This window comes from Salvia miltiorrhiza, unplaced genomic scaffold (assembly GCF_028751815.1).
Source record: "Salvia miltiorrhiza cultivar Shanhuang (shh) unplaced genomic scaffold, IMPLAD_Smil_shh original_scaffold_478, whole genome shotgun sequence".
In the NCBI taxonomy this organism is placed as follows: Eukaryota; Viridiplantae; Streptophyta; class Magnoliopsida; order Lamiales; family Lamiaceae; genus Salvia; species Salvia miltiorrhiza.
Genome location: NW_026651559.1, coordinates 188,258 through 208,644, shown reverse-complemented (window position 1 = coordinate 208,644; position 20,387 = coordinate 188,258). Strand labels below are relative to the sequence as shown.

At 38.0% G+C, this 20,387-nt stretch overlaps 2 protein-coding genes across 4 annotated transcripts; one reads left to right on the top strand and one right to left on the bottom strand.

Moving 5' to 3' along the window:
• The first annotated feature begins 2,375 nt into the window (after positions 1–2,375).
• Positions 2,376–11,434, top strand: LOC131004972 (uncharacterized). The gene is made up of 7 exons (XM_057931742.1): positions 2,376–2,966; positions 4,347–4,582; positions 5,203–5,899; positions 7,895–8,237; positions 8,748–8,842; positions 9,261–9,455; positions 10,651–11,434. The coding sequence occupies exons 1-7, from the start codon at positions 2,781–2,783 to the stop codon at positions 11,278–11,280; spliced, it is 2,382 nt and encodes a 793-aa protein (XP_057787725.1). The 5' UTR covers positions 2,376–2,780; the 3' UTR covers positions 11,281–11,434.
• A 140-nt stretch (positions 11,435–11,574) lies between these two features.
• LOC131004973 (alpha-galactosidase-like) lies at positions 11,575–14,164 on the bottom strand. Of its 3 annotated transcripts, XM_057931745.1 has the most exons (15): positions 13,880–14,164; positions 13,689–13,747; positions 13,515–13,571; positions 13,403–13,437; positions 13,211–13,314; positions 13,044–13,119; positions 12,907–12,965; positions 12,772–12,837; positions 12,614–12,697; positions 12,472–12,536; positions 12,315–12,397; positions 12,150–12,240; positions 12,024–12,073; positions 11,806–11,946; positions 11,575–11,717 (listed from the first exon to the last, which is right to left on the bottom strand). In XM_057931745.1, the coding sequence occupies exons 1-15, from the start codon at positions 14,149–14,151 to the stop codon at positions 11,631–11,633; spliced, it is 1,329 nt and encodes a 442-aa protein (XP_057787728.1). In that variant the 5' UTR covers positions 14,152–14,164; the 3' UTR covers positions 11,575–11,630. The 3 variants fall into 3 exon arrangements, with proteins under 3 accessions (XP_057787728.1, XP_057787726.1, XP_057787727.1); XM_057931743.1 differs by having other exon boundaries at positions 13,515–13,747; positions 13,880–14,125; XM_057931744.1 differs by lacking the exon at positions 11,575–11,717 and having other exon boundaries at positions 11,806–11,954; positions 13,515–13,747; positions 13,880–14,134.
• Between the last annotated feature and the right edge of the window lie 6,223 nt (positions 14,165–20,387).

Below are 20,387 nucleotides of genomic sequence, written 5' to 3'. Positions count from 1 at the left end.
GTTTTTTTTTTCTATTTTTTTTAAATTTTAACGTGTAATATCTACATGGCACACCTGGTCGGAACACATCATATACTGGTTGCCGGATTATTTTTGGGGGCCATAAATAAGAAAAAAATTGAAACGATGGGTATTGTAACTATTATTTTGTAAATATACTTAGGGTGAGATAGTTTTGAGAAAATGCCCAAACGATGGGCCAAAAACTGATATTTACCCAATAAAATATGAATAAGTATATTTTTTGTGAACGGACTAAAGTGACGAAATGAGTATTTTTTGGTAGCCGGAATGTGTATTAATAGTAAAATATTAGAGTTTATTGAGACAAATAATAAACTATTACTCCCCCTGTCCCAATTCAATAGGCCATATTTCATAATTTGGATGTTTCATTTCAATAGGTCACTTCCTAAAATAGAAAGTCAACACATAACAAATATCCCCACATAACTAATTATTTACACCAAATGTCATTGTACTTCAAAAATTATTATCCCTTCTTTATTTCTCTCTCCTACTTTTTGGACAAATATATCCTCAAAAAAATTACTTCATCTTTCCTATTTTATTATAAACTATTCATTTCTTAACATCTGTGCCCAACCCTTGTGGCCTATTGAATTAGGACAGAGGGGGTATAACTTATTTTTATAAATCCAAACGAGTTTGAGGAGTCAACTAGATTATTAAGCGGGACTTGAGATGAGAATGCATAATTAACGAGTATTTATACAATGTATTATTAATGTTTATATTGTAATGGTCACTTAAAAATATGCAAGTTGTTATTGTGACGAATATTTAATTATTATAACAATTATATTTACACATTCAAACGAGTTAGGATAATTGGTGAGTAATATTATACAAGTTTGAGATTAGAAAGAGTAATAAAATTACTTTTTAATTGTGTTTGAAATGAGTGCAAATACATAAATTTTATACAAGTATGTATGACTGAACTATATTAACCTCAATGTTTTAATTGATCGTCTTGATCCGTCACAACCAACAATTTTAATAACAAAGTTCTATCTAAATATAAAATTATTTTTATAATTTTTATTTATAAATTATAATGTAAAGTGATATTCCATCATAAATCAACGAATTACATACTAACTTCTCTAATGGGGATAGTGTTTTCTGTAATACTTGTACGGTTGTATTTGCATCATTTAAAGCCCTTCTGATAAATATCTGATCATTGCTTATCTTTCTTTTTTAAGGGTTAATTACGCCAAAAACCATGAACTTTGGGCCCATTTTCAAATTTTCCATGAACTTTTTTTCTTTTTATCAAATTTTCCATGAACTTAAGGAGTTGAACAATTTTTCCATGCTTTTTTTGCTCCGGTGAAGCTCCGAGCTGACGTGTCGCTTACGTGGTAATACCAAGCTGACCTGTCGCCTACGTGGTAATACCGATCTGATGTGGCACGTAGTGGGGGGTCGTCAGAGCAGAGCAGAGCAGAGTCGGCAGAGCTGAGTCGTAGAGTCGGGGCAGAGCTGAGTCGGACAGAGTCGGCAGAGCTGCCTCTGGCAACTCTGCACTCTGACAAGGCTTAGTCAGCTCTGGAACTCTTCGTCATCTTCAATTTTAGGCTCGCATCAATCCAGAATTCTCCACCGCCGTCGTCCACCGCAGACCTCGCATCATTCCATAAATTCTTCTTCTCCCCATACCTCCACCGCCGCCGTCCACCACAAACCTCGCGCCGTTCTTCTTCTTCCCCAAACATCCATCGCCGCCGTCGACTTCTTCTCCCTCAAAAAATCTTCTTCTTCCCCAGATCTCGCGCCGCCGACCTCACACCTCACTAGGGTTTGCGCCCCTTTTCGCGCGGCGCCACCACCCGACCTCGCGCCGCCTTTCATCGCTCTGGTGAGATTAAGGAATGAGAGATTTGGGAAACTAGGGCTCTGCAAAACTGAGGGCAGGGGCGGTCCGGTGGGTGGCTCTTCGCCGGAGTTCAAAGAGGAGAAGACGAGGGCTAGAAACGATGTAGTATTACGAGTATCGGACGACGTCATTTCTTCACATCGTCGCCGGTGCCATGTCAGCTTTCAGATGACTTAAATGGTGCCAAGTCAGCACTCAAATTGGGGGTAATTCAAAATCATGGCAAAATTGTTCACACCCTTAAGTTCATGGAAAATTTGATAAAAAAAAAGTTCATGAAAAATTTAGAAATAGGCCCAAAGTTCATGTTTTTTGGCGTAATTAACTCTTTTACTCACTTATATATTCGTCTAAAATTGATATAAGAGCCCACCAATTTCAAACCGGCCCAATTATGTGTTCTCTTTAAGTGAATGCCCACATTTCATCTACAGTATATAATAACAAAAGTTACAAAACTCCATCAAAATGGGTGTCTTTAGACTCTCCACTAGCTATAATAATTTGGAGAAGGTATAATCAAATGATATAATCATATAGAGGAGGCAAAGAATTTAAATGCGTAATAATACGGCCTGAATAAAATAAGTCAAATTTAATGAGAATGAAATGAAATGCGTGTATATACATATATCGGGGAAGCATGTGTATGTGTAGAGGAGAAGGGTGGGGAAAATCTAAATCGTAGAATAGAATTAGACAATTAATTTGGTTGCTGCTGCATTTGACTCTGCGAATCTCTTTGCTTGCACTTGCGTTTGCCGACCTGCTTCTCTACCTCACTACTACCGACTACTGGATCTGTCTCTCTCGACGACAATTGAATAATACGATGGCGGTTACGGGCAGTTGATTCTAATCGGAAGAGTTGGGTATGGCGGTGCTACTGGTATTGGCCTTCATAATTGGGGCGATTACCGTTGTCGCCATCGAGGCGGTGGCACTGTGGGTTTTGATTCAGCGCCTCAATAGCAAAGTCGTCCAAGAAGACAACAAGTCCAAGACTGCCGGGCCCTCCGCCTTTGATCTCAGCGTCACCCCCTCCTTATATGATAAGCAGGTCATAATTCAGTTATCGGAATCTCCGTTTTCTTGTACCATATTCTTATGTTTGTATCGACTTCTCTGTCTCTTTGTTGGAATCTTCCTATTGGGTTTCAGAATTGAAAGGGGACATGAAATAAAATTAATTTTAATTATGTGCTTTGCGATAACGACGCATTTAGCAACCATTCTGATGGTGTAAATATTGTGTGCTCACGATTACCTCAATCTAATTTGGATTTTTTTTTTCAAAAATCTGACCATCTTTATCAGGAATATCAAATTCCCATCTCAATGTAAATGCGATTACCTTATGTACGTTTTACACCTAATGTTTGTCTGAAATTGGCTCTTCATGAGTAATAAGCACAATATAAGTGAACTAAGATATGAAATGCAGGGTTTCCACTGATTACTATGAGGAACTTAATTATGGCAAAATGCCTTGTGTGCTTGTGTTTATATGTATTTGTTTTTCGGTGCCAATTTTCGATTCCTGCACCAGGACCTTCGCTTTATTTTCTTATCCACATGGGAAATGTAACTTTATTTATAGTGTGAGAATTGCTATAACAAGTTTCAGTGTGTTTGTTATAGAATACTTCTCTCCATCCATTTTTTAGCTATTATTCTCTTTTTCGCACGCCCTTTAGTATTATCTTAAATTTTGAAATTAGAAATTTATTGTTAAGCTTTTCTTTGTTTCTTTTGTTTGCCAAAGATGTATGAGAATCTTATTTTTCTCATAAATATGGATCCTCTAGTTTCTAGTCATCTGGAATATTTGTCATCCTATGAAATTGTAGTATCATGTATCCTATGATGAGCATCCCTGCCTAGGGTCTGTTTACTGTTACAATATGAAATTCAGCATTTTGACTCAGGATTGTTAGAGTACCAGATGCCTGATTATTGCTATAAATTTCCGTATCATTTGCCTTGAAATTTTGGAAAATTTACGAAAGTTAGTTAAAAGTCGAAGAATAAAAAAATGCAGGTTTTCATTATCTATCATTGTTCATGTTTTGATGTGATTATCTTCCAAAGTATGACACTATTTGCTAGTCATTCTTCATTCTGTTTCTATTCTTTTTTCCTGTGTCTCATATTCATATCAATTTATTCTTCTGCTCCTCCGCATTCTCCAGTTCTGACACATAGTTATCTTACCAAGTATGTTTGTTTGCTTTTACTTCTGTTTGTCATTCAGCATTCTTTTCTTAGTTTGCTCTTTTTCTGCTCACTACTCATTTGTTTTTTGTGTTTTTAATGATGAGGGAAACATTGGAGCAAATGAAAGATTTTTCTAATTTTACCAGCTTATCATGTTTATGCCTCATATTCCTTGTTAATCTATTCTCCTGTTCTTATTTTTAGATTACACTTATGCTTTCAGGGGACTTTATGGGTTTTAGAACCAGATAAAATTCCAAAATCTAGGCTTGAAGAAAAAGTCCAAACAGAACAAAGGAGGAAAAGAGAAATTTTGGAGGTGACCCCTGTTAGGAAAAATGCAAGAGTTAGAGATCATTATCTTACCCTGATGGAAACAGATGTTCCCAGTGTAGAGATTTCACTAAGGGGGTGCACAATTGTTGCTGTTTCTGCTACTGATCTGCCGTCAAGAAAATGGTAATTAAGTTTTCCTAGACATTGTTTTCAAATCTTAGAAAACTCAGAAGTAAGCATCCGTTCTAAAGTTAATGAGTTGAAACTGTGTTGCTTATACTATATTTTATTTGTTCTGATCATCTGTTTAACCGATTTTTGGATTGATTGCTTTATCTTCAATTCAGTGGGTTTATTATATATTTCATCCCAGATTCATATTCCATTTGAATTTGTTTAATGATTTAGGTTCTTTATTGATATCAGGTTGCTAGGAAATACTTTTAGTTTAACTAGGGCATTAAGCTTGTAATCCTTTTCACTTGTAGTCGTATAAAGGAATTGTTGAAGGAAAAACTGGAACAAAGAGGGGGGGGGGGGGGGGGGGGCTTACATGACTTGGAGAACAGATATCCATATAGCCAACCCTGCAGGTAGTTGGAATGGACTTTGATAACAATCTGACTTTAGTAGAAAGTCATTTTGTTTTATTAGAAAATCATTCTCATTTTGTTTTATCCGACTTTCTTCAATTTTGCTTGCATAATCTTTTTTAAGGGATTGCTACCCTACTAGTTTCTTATCTTTTACTAATGGAAATTATTGAATTTATAGTAGTTTACTTTCAAAATTGTGATTGCCAGGGCAAAAAGGTACCCAATCAAAGTAGAGAGCAAGGATTTAGCTATATATAAAGGATCCAAAATTATTTACTTATATCTGGAGACGTCTTGGGAGAAGGAGTCCTGGTGTAAGGTCCTTCGCCTTGCTTCCTGTGAGGATGGAGAGAAAAATGCATGGTTTTCCAAGCTGAGTATGGAGTTTCAGTATTACCTAGCATCACTAAATGCTGGATACCCTTCTTTTATGAAACCTTCAGGAGGTGTAAATTCTGAATTAACTGAAAGGTCAGTTAAATTTGATGGTTCCTCTTCAAAGGTTCGCCAGTTCCTGAAAAAACTAGCTAAAAGGGCATCTAAAAGTGGACATGATTATAAACCAAGTGGGCCATCAATTTCAGGACATGAGGAAAGAAAATTTAGTTCAAAGTCTTATTCATCTCAAGACATGGTCATGCCTAATGGCTCAGCTAAAGCTGATACATCAGGGAAACTTCCTAGCGTTTATTTTGTGGATACTAGCATGGCACCATCAGTTTCAGCCTCCACTGAGCAGGGATCAGGTTCTCATTCATCTGGACTATCTGAGGCAGACTCCAAAGAGTCCAAAGACAAGCATATTGATGAAGGCACACTGTGCTTGAATATGGTTATTTCACGGCTGTTCTTTGACGCTAAGAACAATTTTCAGCTTAAGAGTTCTTTACACACTCGGATTCAGGTTTGTAATATTATTTCTTCTCAATTCAATGTGCTCTTTGATGGATGAGATGTTGTCTCACTATGATATGCCATTAGATATTATCTTCTACTTGCAAATGGTAACTTTTTTCTTAGAGTGTGAAATTGCTGCATATATTTCCTGAGACTGAGATTCATCGCGAATTCTTTTTACAAATGATTGATTAGTAGCACACAGTTGGGATGGGAAGTATCGGGAAAACATGTGGCGTACTTCTAAAACATAGTTAGACGGATGAGGGATAGAGATAGTTCTTCGTTTCATCTGTTGAACATCACAATTTTTGGTAGACACGAAATATTTCCTTGCTAACCCTAATGTCTGAGTGAGTTATCTATATGTTGCTGCAAATGTTCTTGTAATGGATTGATGAGAGTATGAAAATTGTTTGGTGAAAGAATTAATCACAGTTGCTGTGAAGGGACCCCCTTGTTTAATCCTAAAGAAAAACTGTAAGATTATGATGCGCAATCCGGTTCTTAACAATGTGCTTCATAATGATTCTTCTTCTTACGCATCATGTAAATTGCTGTTTAGTTGTCATGCCCCACCATGTTGATTACAGTGTCATTAATCATGATTCTTCTTCTTCCTCATTACATAGACATCAAGATGTTATATACTCTTGACCATTTCCCAATGTGGTTATCGGATGAATTAAGCAAGTAATTCTTACGAAAGTCATATCTGATAACAAATGACTTATTCCAAAACTTGATTTCCTGATTGAATTGATGTCTTAGCCCCATGTCAGGGGCTGTGATTGGTCCTTATGGTACCAACTTCTCTGTACTATTTGGCTTGGATTATTATTATTGATCTTAATTTGTGGTGATGCACTAAGTTTGTTGCTGTCTTGATGCAGACAAGCCTCCTCAGTTATTAGTGAACTCAAAACTCAATCTGCCCGAGGGACCTATCAGATTTGTCATTTATGAAAAACGTTGATTTTTTAGAAATTCAGGGATGCTCGGTAGTTTTGTTTTATTCACTACCTTTTGAAGTAATTGTATATACATATACATAATGATAATTAACATTTCATTTAATTTTGAGTTGAAAAACAAGATTAGTAACTCTGTTAAAATTAAAATTTCATCTTACACAAATCTATTTATCGCACAATAGTTACCATGATATAAAACAGATGGAGGACGGAAAGTGCAATAATTTGAGCCCAAATGAGAAAGTTAACTCAATTTAAAATATTTAAGAGTATAAAAGAAAAGTATCTAAATGGTGAAACCTGTTTTTCTCTGTTCAATCAGGTTTGATGTTGTTCAAAACTGTTGGACTACCAAAAAAGAATTTGTTTACCTCTGGTTGGAGCAGTCGACTGACTATTCAAACTGATTTGATAAACTCTGCTTGGTAGTTTAAGGGGAATGGGTTTGTGAATGGCTTTCATTTTCCCTATTTATGGGGGATATGTCTCACTTCCCACTGTTTCGGGATTGAAAGTAGTTGTGGGGAAATGATTTTCCAACCAAGCAACCACCTCATTCCATTTTCATTCCACCTTTCCCGAACCCCCATAACAAGCACCTTTCAATGTTCCCATTCGGGGCTATTTGTATTATGGTACAATACAGTTATATAGAGTGAGGTTTAGCACAAGAAGGTATACTCTGAAAGAGTAGCTAATTCAAGCATATTACTGGTCTCTGTGTTGGAAGGTAACAAGAGGATTCTTAAAGTTGTTGAGGAGTCTTCGTCAATGTTTGGGATAAATTAAAAATCAGAGTGGCATGTTGATTTCCATGATTAAAGAGTTAAAAGGATTTTTTTTTTCTTTTGAGCAAATTTGTTAGGGGTGGAGCTCATTTTATTAGATTTTCCTTGGAACATGTTTTACCTCTCTGAACACCTTATCACCTATGCATTTTGGTTCTCTTTGGTGATAAAATGATTGTTGTGGTGTAGAGATTATGTTTTCATAATTTCTTGCTAATTTTCACCTTCGTAATGCAACAGAGAGCACTATCGAATATGCGTATCCCAAGTTACATTGGCGAAATCACATGTACAGCTGTGGATCCTGGCACTCTGCCTCCACGCATCCTTGCGATGAGGGTCCTTCCCTCAGATATGAATGAGGTATGGTCCCTGGAAATCGATGTTGAGTATTTAGGTGGCATGGTTCTGGACATTGAAACAAGGCTCGAGCTTCAAGAATTAGAATTTGAAGAAGAGAAAACACGGCTCAATGGAAACAGTGATGGTGAGGTCGCCTCTGATCTTCTGGAAGGTTTTGAGTATCTTGGGGAACAGTTGAAGCTTCGTGAAGAGACAATGGATGAAGGATATCATGATAGAGGTGTGAAAATAACTGTTACTTAATTCCTTATCCAATTTTACTAATTCTGTGTCAGCTGTTGTGCTCTAGTCAATAAAACCTTAATACATGAATTTTTTTCTTACTAAAACCTGTTTTGTACTCTCAAACTATGAAAGATCACTCCTTTGTTGGATGAAACATCCTGGTTGAATATGTGGACTCTTGGTCCGTGCCATTAGATAGACAAACTTTTAGGTATCTGAATATGTTGGACTTTTGGTGTTTTGTATTGTGAATTTTGTATCACGAGTGATGGATATTGTTATGTCTGTCCTGGATTACAATTTCTGTTAAATAGACTATTGGATGGTGAACGAGAGTAAGTGAAAGACTATAGAAGGTTGTTACACAGGATGGTGGTAGATCAGTTGTGGAATATGATTCTCAGTTCCTTTGCACTCATATTCGCATATATTAGGATTTTCTTTTCACCAACACTGTACCCACCAATATTCCTTTTCCTCTTATTTTAGATTTATAACTTTGCAGATGATACTGACAATCCCAGAAGCTCTGGGAGTGCACCATCTCAAGGGTCTAGATGGAAGTCTATATTACATTCTATCACGAAACAGGTGTCACAAGTTAGTAAGCACATTCTGTCCTCTAGCTTATCTATGTTTCACTGACATCTCTTCAGTTACTGCTGATGTCATTTCTATAAAGTGGTACTTTGAATGTCGCACTTGCTTTCTGATCTTGAAATTTCCTTCCGGGCAGGTTAAGTAGTCCTCTATTTTTGACTTGTTTTCTTGGGAACTTGTCCTAACCAAAATGATAGCAGCGAAAAGCCAAAGAACCGGGGGCATTTTGTAAAAAGAATGAGATTTATTGATATGCCAATTGGTTAATTGATTTGTCCAGCCAATATTCCAGTCATATCAGTTCTATCCATGGCTTATGGATCTTCTTATAAGCATGTGTTTCTGCAACAGTTGCACACATAAAGTTAAAATTAAGATTGCCCTGTTTCCTCACATGATTATTCTTCATCTGTTGAAGGTTCCTCTCTCATTGGGGATTAGGATTTCCTCTATTTGTGGAACAATACGGGTGTGCATGAAGCCTCCACCTTCTGATCAGATATGGTTTGGGTTCACTTCGATGCCTGATATTCAATTCAACTTGGAATCATTTGTGGGGGACCACAAAATTACAAATGCTCGCCTAGCTTTGTTCCTGATTAGTCGAGTCAAGGTCAGATCCTTTATCTAAATTGGCATATGTTACAGAATCATTTGCACATATCGTCATTCTTAGACAAATTTACTTTGGTAATCTTATAAGCTTAGCACACACTCCAAAATTCTCAGTCCCATCATTTTAAATTGAGTCTATCTCTGTCAACATTTCTTAACTTAGAATTAATACTTGGTGTGGCATCTTGAGCCTTGACCATTGTGATAAAACGAAAATGCCATTTCTCTACTTTTATTCACCACACTCATCAAATTTAATCTGCATTTCTGAGCAACTTCATTCATTCATCAAGTGGAACATGAAACCCATTTTCCTTTCTTTTATCATCTTGTTTATTTTCCTTTCTTTTCTTCATCTTTCTTTTGGTTTTTGGAAATGTAAATGATGTACAAGTCATATGTACATTTGCTTTACTACTATTTTAAAAGCATTGGTTAAGACCATGCATAAGGACATTGGTCAAGCCCACATTGCTGCTTGTTTCTTCTTCTTTATTTTCCTGTCGGAAAGAGGTGGGGAGGTGGATCAATTACTAATTTCAAACCCTTAGATTTGTTAGTTTGCTTATGAGAAGGAACAACAGTAGTTTCAGGCTTGGAAATGCAAAAATTGTCTTTGGTTTATATTATGCATTAACAATTAGACCTTGAAGTGACTCTATCCAGTTGAGTGGTGACCCAAACACAAAATATGATACTCAAGACTGTTAAATTGGTCATTGTTATGGCATATGCTAAAACCTGTCTGTCCAGTTACCATATCTATATTTTTACTCGTAACTCTTTCATGATCTAGACAAAACTTTGAAAATTGTGGTCCTTGAATATGACTAGTAATTCAATGTTCCCTTTCAATTTTATTTTATATGCATTATCTGGGTGTATGAGAATATTCTTATGAATTTGGTTAACTGACAGAAAGTGCTGAATTTGCATCTTTTTAGACTCCACTTTTGAGATTTTCTAGTTGTGGGAAAGTTTAAATGAATTTCTTGTGGAATGTATATATATACATGAGTTTCTCGATTGCAATTGTTTGGGCTATTCTCTTTCCTTTTCCTCTTGGAAGTTCGTGCATCTTATCTGACCTTGAACTTTCTTTTGTGAATCAGCATATAGGTGTGGCTGCAATCCACTTTTATGGAATAATAACTTGTTATTGATTTGGACTGAATTCGCAATCTTTCTTTCAGGCAGCAATTCGTGAAACTTTGGTGCTTCCAAACAATGAGAGTATTGGACTTCCTTGGATGTTGGCAGAGAAAGATGATTGGGTCCCAAGGAAAGCTGCTCCTTTCATGTGGTACAAAAACAATCAAGATTCTGCCAGTAATAACTCAAAACGAGAAGCACCATCCTTCCAACCTGCAGGGGAATCAGCTCATAATGTTGAATCAAGTCATGGAAATTCTACTAGGTCAGAGCTCGACTATGAGATGTCAAAAATTGTGGGTCCTATCCCAGAAGGAACAGGTGAATTGGTAGGCCCCCGTGTATCTTCATCAAGTTCCATGGACGAGTCAATATCGAACAGCAGTTCTTGCCAAGACCTTAGGGCCCCTTTATTGAAGGATGAGAAGATGCCAGAATCTACCACTAGGAGCATAGAGCCCAGACAGGATAGTCGTGTGCTTTCTCCATCGCGTTTCCAAACAAAAGAACAAATTCAGAAAGCAGATGATGATGATATGAATCAAAAGAGAATAGGACCGAAAGAGCGTATGCGTGGATTAGGGAAGAAAATGGGAGAAAAGCTAGAGGTGAAGAGGCGTCACTTCGAGGAGAAAGGAAGAAGTTTTGTTGAAAGGATGAGAGGACCGTGATAAATACTATTGTTCCTTGTCGTGTGTCTACTACTTGCGTTGCGTTATTCTTTTCTCAGGAATTCTTTCGTATCTAATCTTGTATCCTTGCAGTTGTACAAATTCGATAAATATAAATAGAAGATATATACACAAATGTCTGCTTATGGCTTCATGTTGTTGAGTTGATGGTAGCTTAATATGAGATTTATCTGCAGTGATTACTTTTTATGATAGTAAAGGTTCAAACTAGGTTTGTAGGTGAGGGGAGAGCTGAATGATGTTGTTTGTGAATGAAGTTATAGAGATAATGAGTAGTGATGGAATGTTGGTGTGTCTGATAAATGATGATGACTATGAGTACAGCCTCCTCAAATGGGAGACAGAATATACATTTTACAGTCATGCGAAACTACAGAAGCCGAGATTTGTCCTTTGAGGGATCGTAGGGTTGAATGCTGCAGAGAAAGAAAGAGAATGAATGAGTTTGAGTTGAATAAATACTCCTATATGAGAAGAAAAGGAATCAATCCATATTCTTCTTACTGCCCACAAGTCTCTTGCATTGACGACTGCAGTAGAATTAAGGCCTAAATCAGACCAGTAAGCGCTGATAGTGGCTTCTGAAGATCCTCTGTTCCACAAAGCAACAGCTACTCTGTTTCTGCTCAGGGCTCCTCCCCACACCTGCCATGCTTTTTTTTTTTTAAATTACTATTACTACATACTATTGCTGTGCTACTGCAATTTGCTCTACTATTTACCTCCAAGTCTCCATCTTTCTTCAACTTTTTCCCTTGAATGCCAAGTTTATCTATTTTCCAAAGCAACAGGTCAGACAAGAAGAAGTGTTGTTTTGTTTCCTTTATTGACTAGTTGTAGTTGCTCACCCTGGTTCACAGCAATCACCTCCTTATTGCTTAGAATTTCCAGTGTCGCTTTGTCCATCGACCGGATGTCACACCCAATCAACAGAGGAGCCTATTCTCAAGCACACACACCCCATGTTCAGTTACACCACAACTTTAATTTGTCTATCAAATCTCCTCACTTACTTTGATCAATGCCCATATGCTGAAATGTGACCGATATTCTTGGTTACTCATCCCACCATTTCCAACTTCCAGCATGTCAGGGTCTGTCAACATCAGCAGTGATGCCCAATCTTCAATCATAAATACACAGACTAAATTAGGGAGCCGAGCATCTTACCATTCCATCCGCCCGGCCCTGCATACGCTGCCCACCGGTCATTCTGGTCTGCCAGTGAAGTCATACTAGCAAAGCAAATACACAATTACAACTTGTGATGACTAGTTATATCTTATCTTCAATCAAAGTTGTTTCATTTCACCTGTTCCAGTTATCCTGAATGTCCCCCGTTGTTCTCCAACTGTTCCCAATAGACTTGGCCCAAGTTGCAGGATCTTCTTGCCCCCTTTCAATTTTGAAGTTTTGGTTAGACTCTCTTTACAAAGAACCACTCAACTCAACTCAAGGATGAGTACTAACCATTCACACATTGAGTAAAAGATTTTCCTCCCAGAATTCAGTAAAGCCTTTGCCATCACAGGATACCTTCCTCACCAACCAACAAAAATCATTAATCCTTACTCAACTCCAGAAATCAAGCACTCAAAATTATACCTTTCCTTAGGGCTGATACCGTTGTTGTTACAGTTGTCGTACTTCAAGTAATCAACTCCCTATTTGGGGAAGAATAAGAAAGATAATGAGTGAGAGCTCATAATGCTAATTGCTAGCTCCAAAATCAATAAACATACCCATGAGGCAAAAGTTTTTGCATCATGTTCTTCATATCCTAATGATCCAGGCATTTGCTTGCTGCATGTCTGAGTTCTGCAATAGTGATCAAACAAACCATCACAAATATCTAGTGCACAATTACTTGATTTCTTTTTGCCTGAGTCTAAAATGGAAACACAATTACCCAGCGTCAGAGTAAATCCCAAGTTTTAATCCCTTCCCATGAACATAATCTGCCAGCGCTTTAATTCCAGAAGGAAATTTTGAAGCTTTTGCAACTAAATTCCCCTGCATCATGTAGCTATAGTTTTTAGATATTGGTTTGTAATGTAATCTGCATATATGATGATAGTAGTGTCAAAAGGGCACAAGCAACCTGAGCATCTCTGTTTTGTTCAGCCCAGCAATCATCTGAAAATAACAGAGTTTAGAGGGAAATATTAACCAAGATTCATGGAATAGGGAGCTGCATGTTCATGTTCATGTACCCAGATTTATATACTTGTAGCCAAGCGCAGCAAGCCCAGTTGATACCATTGCATCAGCTGTTGCAGAAAATAATAATAATAATAATAATAATAATAATAATAATAATAATAATAATAAAATCGTGAGATTGAAAAAAGTGAGCATATCTGCATATTTGCATGTGATGTGCAGACCTGTTTCCCTAATCAACTTTTCTTCAATGTTACATTGAAAATGATTCCAGCTATTCCATCTGAAGATGAAAAGCAGAAGAAAAGGGAATATGATCAGTGTGTGTTTTTCTTCACCTACTGCTGTGCAATTGCAAGAAAGTGAAGAACGAGTAATAATTAAATAAGAAGCAAGGTTGAGACAGTGAAACTACCCCATCTGAGGAGTTCGAGCCAACCCATTTTCGAGGGCAGAAATGCCATTGAAGAAGACCAACCATAGTAATGCCACACTCAGCATCTTGCTACAATCTATTTGTGAGAGTGATGGATTCAGTATATATAGAGGAGGAGGAAGAGAGAGACAGAGAGTGTTGAAGTGGGATGGAAGGTAGCTAAAAGTGGATGCTCGAGGAGAGAATGAAAGCATGTGGCGACGTGGATGCAAATTCATTCTACTATTTCCATTATTAACCTCCATCTCCATGTGTGACTGTCTAATGTCTATCTAATTTAATAATTAATATATATGTCTACGTTGGAATTGCAACTACCAACTACGTTATAATGAATAACGAGTTTGGATATTGTCGTCTGCGTCAAAAATCATTTATGATCCGTCTCAAGAAAGCTAGCTTCTCTCCTCTTGGTAGCATACATCTTTCAGTCATTAGTGGGATGTGAATTCAATAAACTCGACAGTTGTATCTATCTTCCTTGACTTTTCAATCCATATTAATTAGTATCTGTTACTAATTCATTATAATGAAATCGATGTGAAATTTGAGGGCGATAGAAAGCGGTGGGTGGAGTTGATTTTTGCAGGGCTGTCTAAACGGGACGGGTCGGGTACCCTACCCGAAAAAATCGGGTACCCGAACCCGAAAATACCCTAAATGCACTACCCGAACCCGAACCCGAATTTAAAATCGGGTACCCTAATACCCGTTTCGGGTACCCGAGTCGGGTAATCGGGTACCCGAAATTACCCGGTCAAAACATCCTCTTCCAAGTCAACTGTGCAAATTAGAAATCTGCATTAAAAAAGCAAAAAAAAAAGAAGAAGAAGAAGAAGAAGAAGAAGAAGCTCACCTGTCAACGTTGTCGTCGGAGCTCGGAGGCTGCACCTGCGGCGGCGAACGGCTGCTGCTGCGGCGGCGAGGGTCGCGGACTGGGGACTGGGGAACGGCGGCGAGGGTCGCGGAACGGCTGCTGCGCTGGAGAATGGCGGGCGGGCGAGGCGATGCGAGGCGAGGCGAGCAGATCCCGAGGCGAGGCGAGGCGCTGGAGAAGGGCCGCCGGATTTCTGGATTGAGAGGGGCGCCGCTGGGTGGGTCGCCGGAGACGGGAATGAAATCTGAAATGTGGGGGACGGCCGGCTGGGATTGGGATTTGGGAAAATGGGAAGGGCCCGTTCTGGTGTAGCGTGTAGGCGTGTAGCTACATAAATCAATTCAAAATTAAATGGGAACTTGGGAATTTAATTCGGGTATTTCGGGTATACCCGATACCCGAACGGGTATACCCGATACCCGTTTTTTTGAACCCCTAACTACCCGAACCCGTACCCGACCCCGAAAAAATCGGGTATCGGGTACCCAATACCCGATTTTTTCGGGTCGGGTATCGGGTACCCGATTACCCGAACCCGAAATTCCCAGCCCTAGATTTTTGGTATTGGTTGAATGGTGCATGCATTGATCATGAGTGCTAAAAGACAGTGGCGCAATAGCTGTTGCTTGGATTACAGCCAAAAGTAGCCCTCTTCTTTCTACATATATGGCATAGGCCTTCAGACCCATGGCCTTCACTTTGTCGTTTCCACCTAACCTTTCCATCATCAACAACAATGCTTACCTCATCCGCTCCATGCAAAAGGTCAAACGGACTCTATCCTTTACAAATATTAATATTTCATAATAATCTTAGGGTGCGTTCACTTTTATGAATGAAAAAATGAGGGATAACAAAAAATTTTGTCTTTAAATGTTTTTTTTTTATTTTCCACATTTTACACAAAAAGAAGTTCATCATTTTTCCCTCCTTAAAGTGAACTTTAACGAGGGAAAAATGATGAACTTCTTTTTGTGTAAAATGTGGGAAAAAAAATGAGACATTTAAAAGCATAAATTTTTGTTATCCCCCATTTTCTCATCCATCAAAGTGAACACACCCTTAGTATAATAGTGAATTGCCCATTGAATAAAGAGAGCGCTTTAAAAATAGTCATTTTGAAGAAGGAAACATAATATTTGACCACTAATTGAAAAAACACAAAATCTGATCATTTATTATGTGTAAAGACTGTTTTGCCCTTAATTAGGGCGAACCGAATTCGGGTCAAATCCGAATTTGTGCGCGGGTTAGGCGCATAGTACACAAATTCATCTGGTGGCTCAACGGACGTTACATTCCATTCAAAATTTTCATTTTTTTATATTTTAATATTTGAGTCCCCCCCTTCTTCAGCGATCCTTGTCACACTCTAATTCTTGAAAAAATAACTATAATTGAGGTGCGACTAAATCATAGAAATATACAAGGGAAAAACTTTGTTGAATCCGAATAATAAGATAAAAAGTCGGGTGTTGCCCTTTGAGTGAAGATAAGACAAAAATTAAGTGATACTAATCAATTAACAAATGTTCGCCTTTAGTTATTTAGTTAGAAGTAGAGGGTTTTTTGTTTTTGAACACAATTTTATTTAAAAGAAAGTAAAAAAGTATGGATGAAGTCAGAAAAAGTAGCGCCTCTTTCTTAGCTTAGAATTATCTTGATGAGAAAGAGCTCAGGAATCCGCCCTAGTAGTAGCGGTGTTAAAGTAGCTAAAACGAATTTCTAAACTATAGAATTACAAGTTTGGATTCATGCTTCTGATAACCAAAGTTAAATAACATAGTGCTAGAAGTTGAGAGTCTAGGCTTGATAGAAATTATCATTCAGAATTTAACATAAAAGCAAGTCTTAAGTTAGAGAAAATGAAAGACAGATAAGAGCTAGTGCTACAGCTGAAGACAAAAATACAGAGTTGAACCCTAACCTCAGCTCTGCCCCGTCAGAACTAGCCAAAATGTTTGAAAATATTTGGGCTAAGTACTAATGTACTTAGTGGGCATGCAACTTTTAAAATATTTCATATTTTCGTAATAGCAGTTTATCCAAGCATTCATCACATAACTTAGAATGTTTTAAAGTAAATAAATTTCTAAGCATGTTAAAGCATTTCAGTTTATAAGTGAGCTATTGTCACACTATGTTCTATTGCTCGCTGTGATCCCAAACCTTTTAGCCACCGACAGATCTCTTACTTAATTCCATGATACTTGCCCTTAGGACGTAACTCAGAGAACTGAAATTGACCTTGGGACGCTGCCCAGGTAGGCCTTACACGATACATGCTCCGGAACACATCTAGTCAAGCACCCTTATAACATCTCTTTTACATGAATTAGTGCCCAGGCAGGCCTTATAACAAGTGTACACAATTCTCAAACAATGTGTTAAGCCATAAGAAAACCTCGATCGATTCATGAATTGCGAGCCTTAAACATAACAGAGCACACAAAATATTTTATTAGATAAACAGTTTGCATTTCATTGAAACATTTAGAACTTAATAATTCAATCATACATTTGGAAAGTAAGCCCACCTGTATAGGTAAAGCATGTCGTTTAATCGTAACTCTGAATCGGAATAGTAGCGCTAATCCTCATGATCCACAAAGCCTACAAGAAATTATATTCTTAATAGGTCTCCTGAAGCTAATCCTATGTCATTATGAAATACTATCTAATCTAAGATTCATCACGTTGGATTTTTAAAATTTAATTAAAAATATTGAAAACTAATTTGAGTTAAGGACGCGAACAATATCCTTACTCGACTTTCTTCGATAATTGAATTAATAAATAAAGCCAATTTAATCATAAACACTTTTATTTGCAAATTGCATAATGCAAATTTATTTCATACTTTAAATCACATATAGTAAGTAATGACACTTAATATATGCACATAATAATACTTCATCCGTCCCACTTATCTTGACACATTTGCTTTGGGCACGAAAATTAAAAATAAAGTGTTAAGAGTGTAAAGTGGATAGATACCACTTATTTTATGTGTGTAGAGATGGTAGGGACCACATGCTATTTATGGAAAGTGTCATTATAAATGAGACAAACTAAAAAGAAAGTGTGATAAGATAAGTGGGACGGAGTGAGTAATATTATTACTATTATACAATTAATCTTTAAAAATAATTAATCAAACTTAAAAATAAAGTATAATTAATATATTAATTAGAAGGCAGCCCATTTTAAATAAATAACCGCCCAAACTTAAATAACTTAAATAATCATAAGCCCAAAGTCTCCTTTTGTTTTTGAAAAACAAATTGGGAGCCCAAGCTTAGAAAAACGTAGGCCAACTAAAATTTAAATCCCAGCCCAAAATATATTAATAATTTGGACCCAAACTAAAATTAAGAAACAACCGCATACAAATAAAATAAGAGCATCAGCAGTGGGGATGACCTGATAGAGAGGGGACCACATTGGGTCAAGGAAACTGCAATGGGATGACATGATAGCTGACGTGATCTTTTTAATTTTGATTTTTGTACTTTTCATTTAATTTTAATTGCACAAATTTAAATAACACAATTTACTTCAAATTTAAATTGCATTAATTTTAAAATTCTAAAAATTACATAAAACTTAGAGAGAATTTTTTTGTGTGATTGAGGAAGTGAATGAGAGGTATTTATAGAAGAGAAAAAAAATGAAGAAAAACGGCTTGACGAGAAGTATCGAGAGAGAGCAGTTGATTTCATTTTTTTTTTAAATTAGGCGCGTGCACCGCACACGCCTCAAATTTTGCCTATCTTGACAGCCCGTTCTATCGGGACTCACTCAAGTCACAAGACGGTACAGTGGGTGACTCGAGACCCCCTTACCGGGGCACCACTGCGGGTGCTCTAAAGGAAGCCCAAATAGCCCACCCTATCTCCACCTTAACCTCACGCTGATACTCTCAAACCTCTCTCTTTCTCAAAATTAGTCACGCGCACACACTCAGAACACCCTCACGGAGGATGCGACACCTTCTGCTCTTCCCCGGCGATTGCACAGTCGGAAAGCCGCCGCTGCCGAGCCCATCTTAAAGTTTCTCTCCAATAACAGTGGCTCCGCGCCACTGCTACCGTCCGTCGAGCCCTAGATCCCCAATAAAATGTATGCGTTCTCTCACCTAGTATCGGCATCCCTTCATTTCACGGTCCAAACTGCAATCAATTAGACCACAAATTTAACACAGTAAAATCTGGTAAAATGAAGCGGCCCAGTTAACTACAAGTCTAGAGAAGAGTAAAATCATATTGCAAATTGGAAAAATCAGTGTATGGCACATATGGTCCTTGCTAACACGCGAGCACCCGATTGTTGAAAGGAAAGAGATCAATTAAGGAGATTCAGAATCAATCATCAATCAAAGATCCTTGATAGATGTTTCCTATTTTACTTTCTTACCTTGTTTAGATCAAATGTAACCCTATAAAAGGGAGTCTGTAACACTCAATGAAATCAAGAAATACAATACAAACTTCACAGCCTCATAACATGTCTTCTCTATATACAAAATCCTTTATACCATGTTTTAACATGGTATCAGAGCAGGTTTAGTGACCCTAGGAACTCAGAAATTTCATCATCGTTCCTACACCCTTAGCCAATTTTTTTTTTCTCTTCCTGCAAAATCAATTCAAGATGTCAGAGGAGAAACAAACCACCAACTCTGCAAATACAAACAGTGAGTTAACCCAACAAATCGCCAATCTAATGCGAAACTCCGACAACGTCATACTCGGGTTCAAGTTAGACGGCAACAATTATCCGCTATGGGCACGCCTCATGAAGGTGGCCATAGGCAGCAGAGGCAGATCCCAACACATTACCGGACAACCACCACCACCCAAAATCACAGATCCCGATTACTACAAGTGGGAAGAAACGGATCTATCCGTTTTTTCTTGGTTAATACAGAACATGGAGGGGAAATTAGTGATGAATTTCGCCCAACATCAGACGGCTAAAGCCGTTTGGGACAGCTTAGCAGTAACTTACGGAAGTGGAGCCGCCGATCCGCTCCAAATTTACGACCTGGAGGTTAAAGCAAACAAGGTGAACCAAGGGCAACTTACTCTTGAAGACTACTGGAACGAGTTACAGGCAATATGGCTCAATATTGATAGAAGGGAGCCAAATCCGCTTGGCTGTTGCGAAGAGGGCATAGCCAAATACCGAAAATTGATCGGAAACCGGAGGCTATACCAATTTCTCTCCGGATTGAACGCAAAATACGACAATGTCCGGCGGGATATCCTCAAGGAGACCCCTGCTCCCTCAGCAGAGATGGCGTTCTCAAAAGTAAGGAGGGAGGCCGCCCGGCTACAAATCTTGCAGCCGGCAACCAACCGCTCCGACGCCGACACTTCATCATCGGGAGAGATCGGGACCGGGCTCGCCACTACCTACCGCCCTACTCAACGGAGTGAAATCCGTCCGCCACAAACCACCGCCGGCAGAAACTCCCAAACACGCTCAGGAAATCCATCATCACGCAAGAAAGAAGATAAATCAAAACTCTACTGCACTCATTGTGGCATGAACAAACACACCAAGAAAATGTATTTCCAACTCGTTGGCTACCCGGAATGGTGGGAA

What these genes read in the sequence shown, in the direction of transcription:
- LOC131004972 (XM_057931742.1), top strand. Translation starts at nt 2,781, where the DNA reads ATGGCGGTGCTACTGGTATTGGCCTTCATAATTGGGGCGATTACCGTT. An exon ending in GATCTGCCGTCAAGAAAATG is followed by an intron (nt 4,583 to 5,202) that starts GTAATTAAGTTT and finishes TGTGATTGCCAG; the next exon opens with GGCAAAAAGGTACCCAATCA. An exon ending in CTTTACACACTCGGATTCAG is followed by an intron (nt 5,900 to 7,894) that starts GTTTGTAATATT and finishes GTAATGCAACAG; the next exon opens with AGAGCACTATCGAATATGCG.
- LOC131004973 (XM_057931743.1), bottom strand. Translation starts at nt 14,118, where the DNA reads ATGAATTTGCATCCACGTCGCCACATGCTTTCATTCTCTCCTCGAGCA. An exon ending in GCTCGAACTCCTCAGATGGG is followed by an intron (nt 13,748 to 13,879) that starts GTAGTTTCACTG and finishes TTTCATCTTCAG; the next exon opens with ATGGAATAGCTGGAATCATT. An exon ending in GGGATTTACTCTGACGCTGG is followed by an intron (nt 13,120 to 13,210) that starts GTAATTGTGTTT and finishes TCACTATTGCAG; the next exon opens with AACTCAGACATGCAGCAAGC.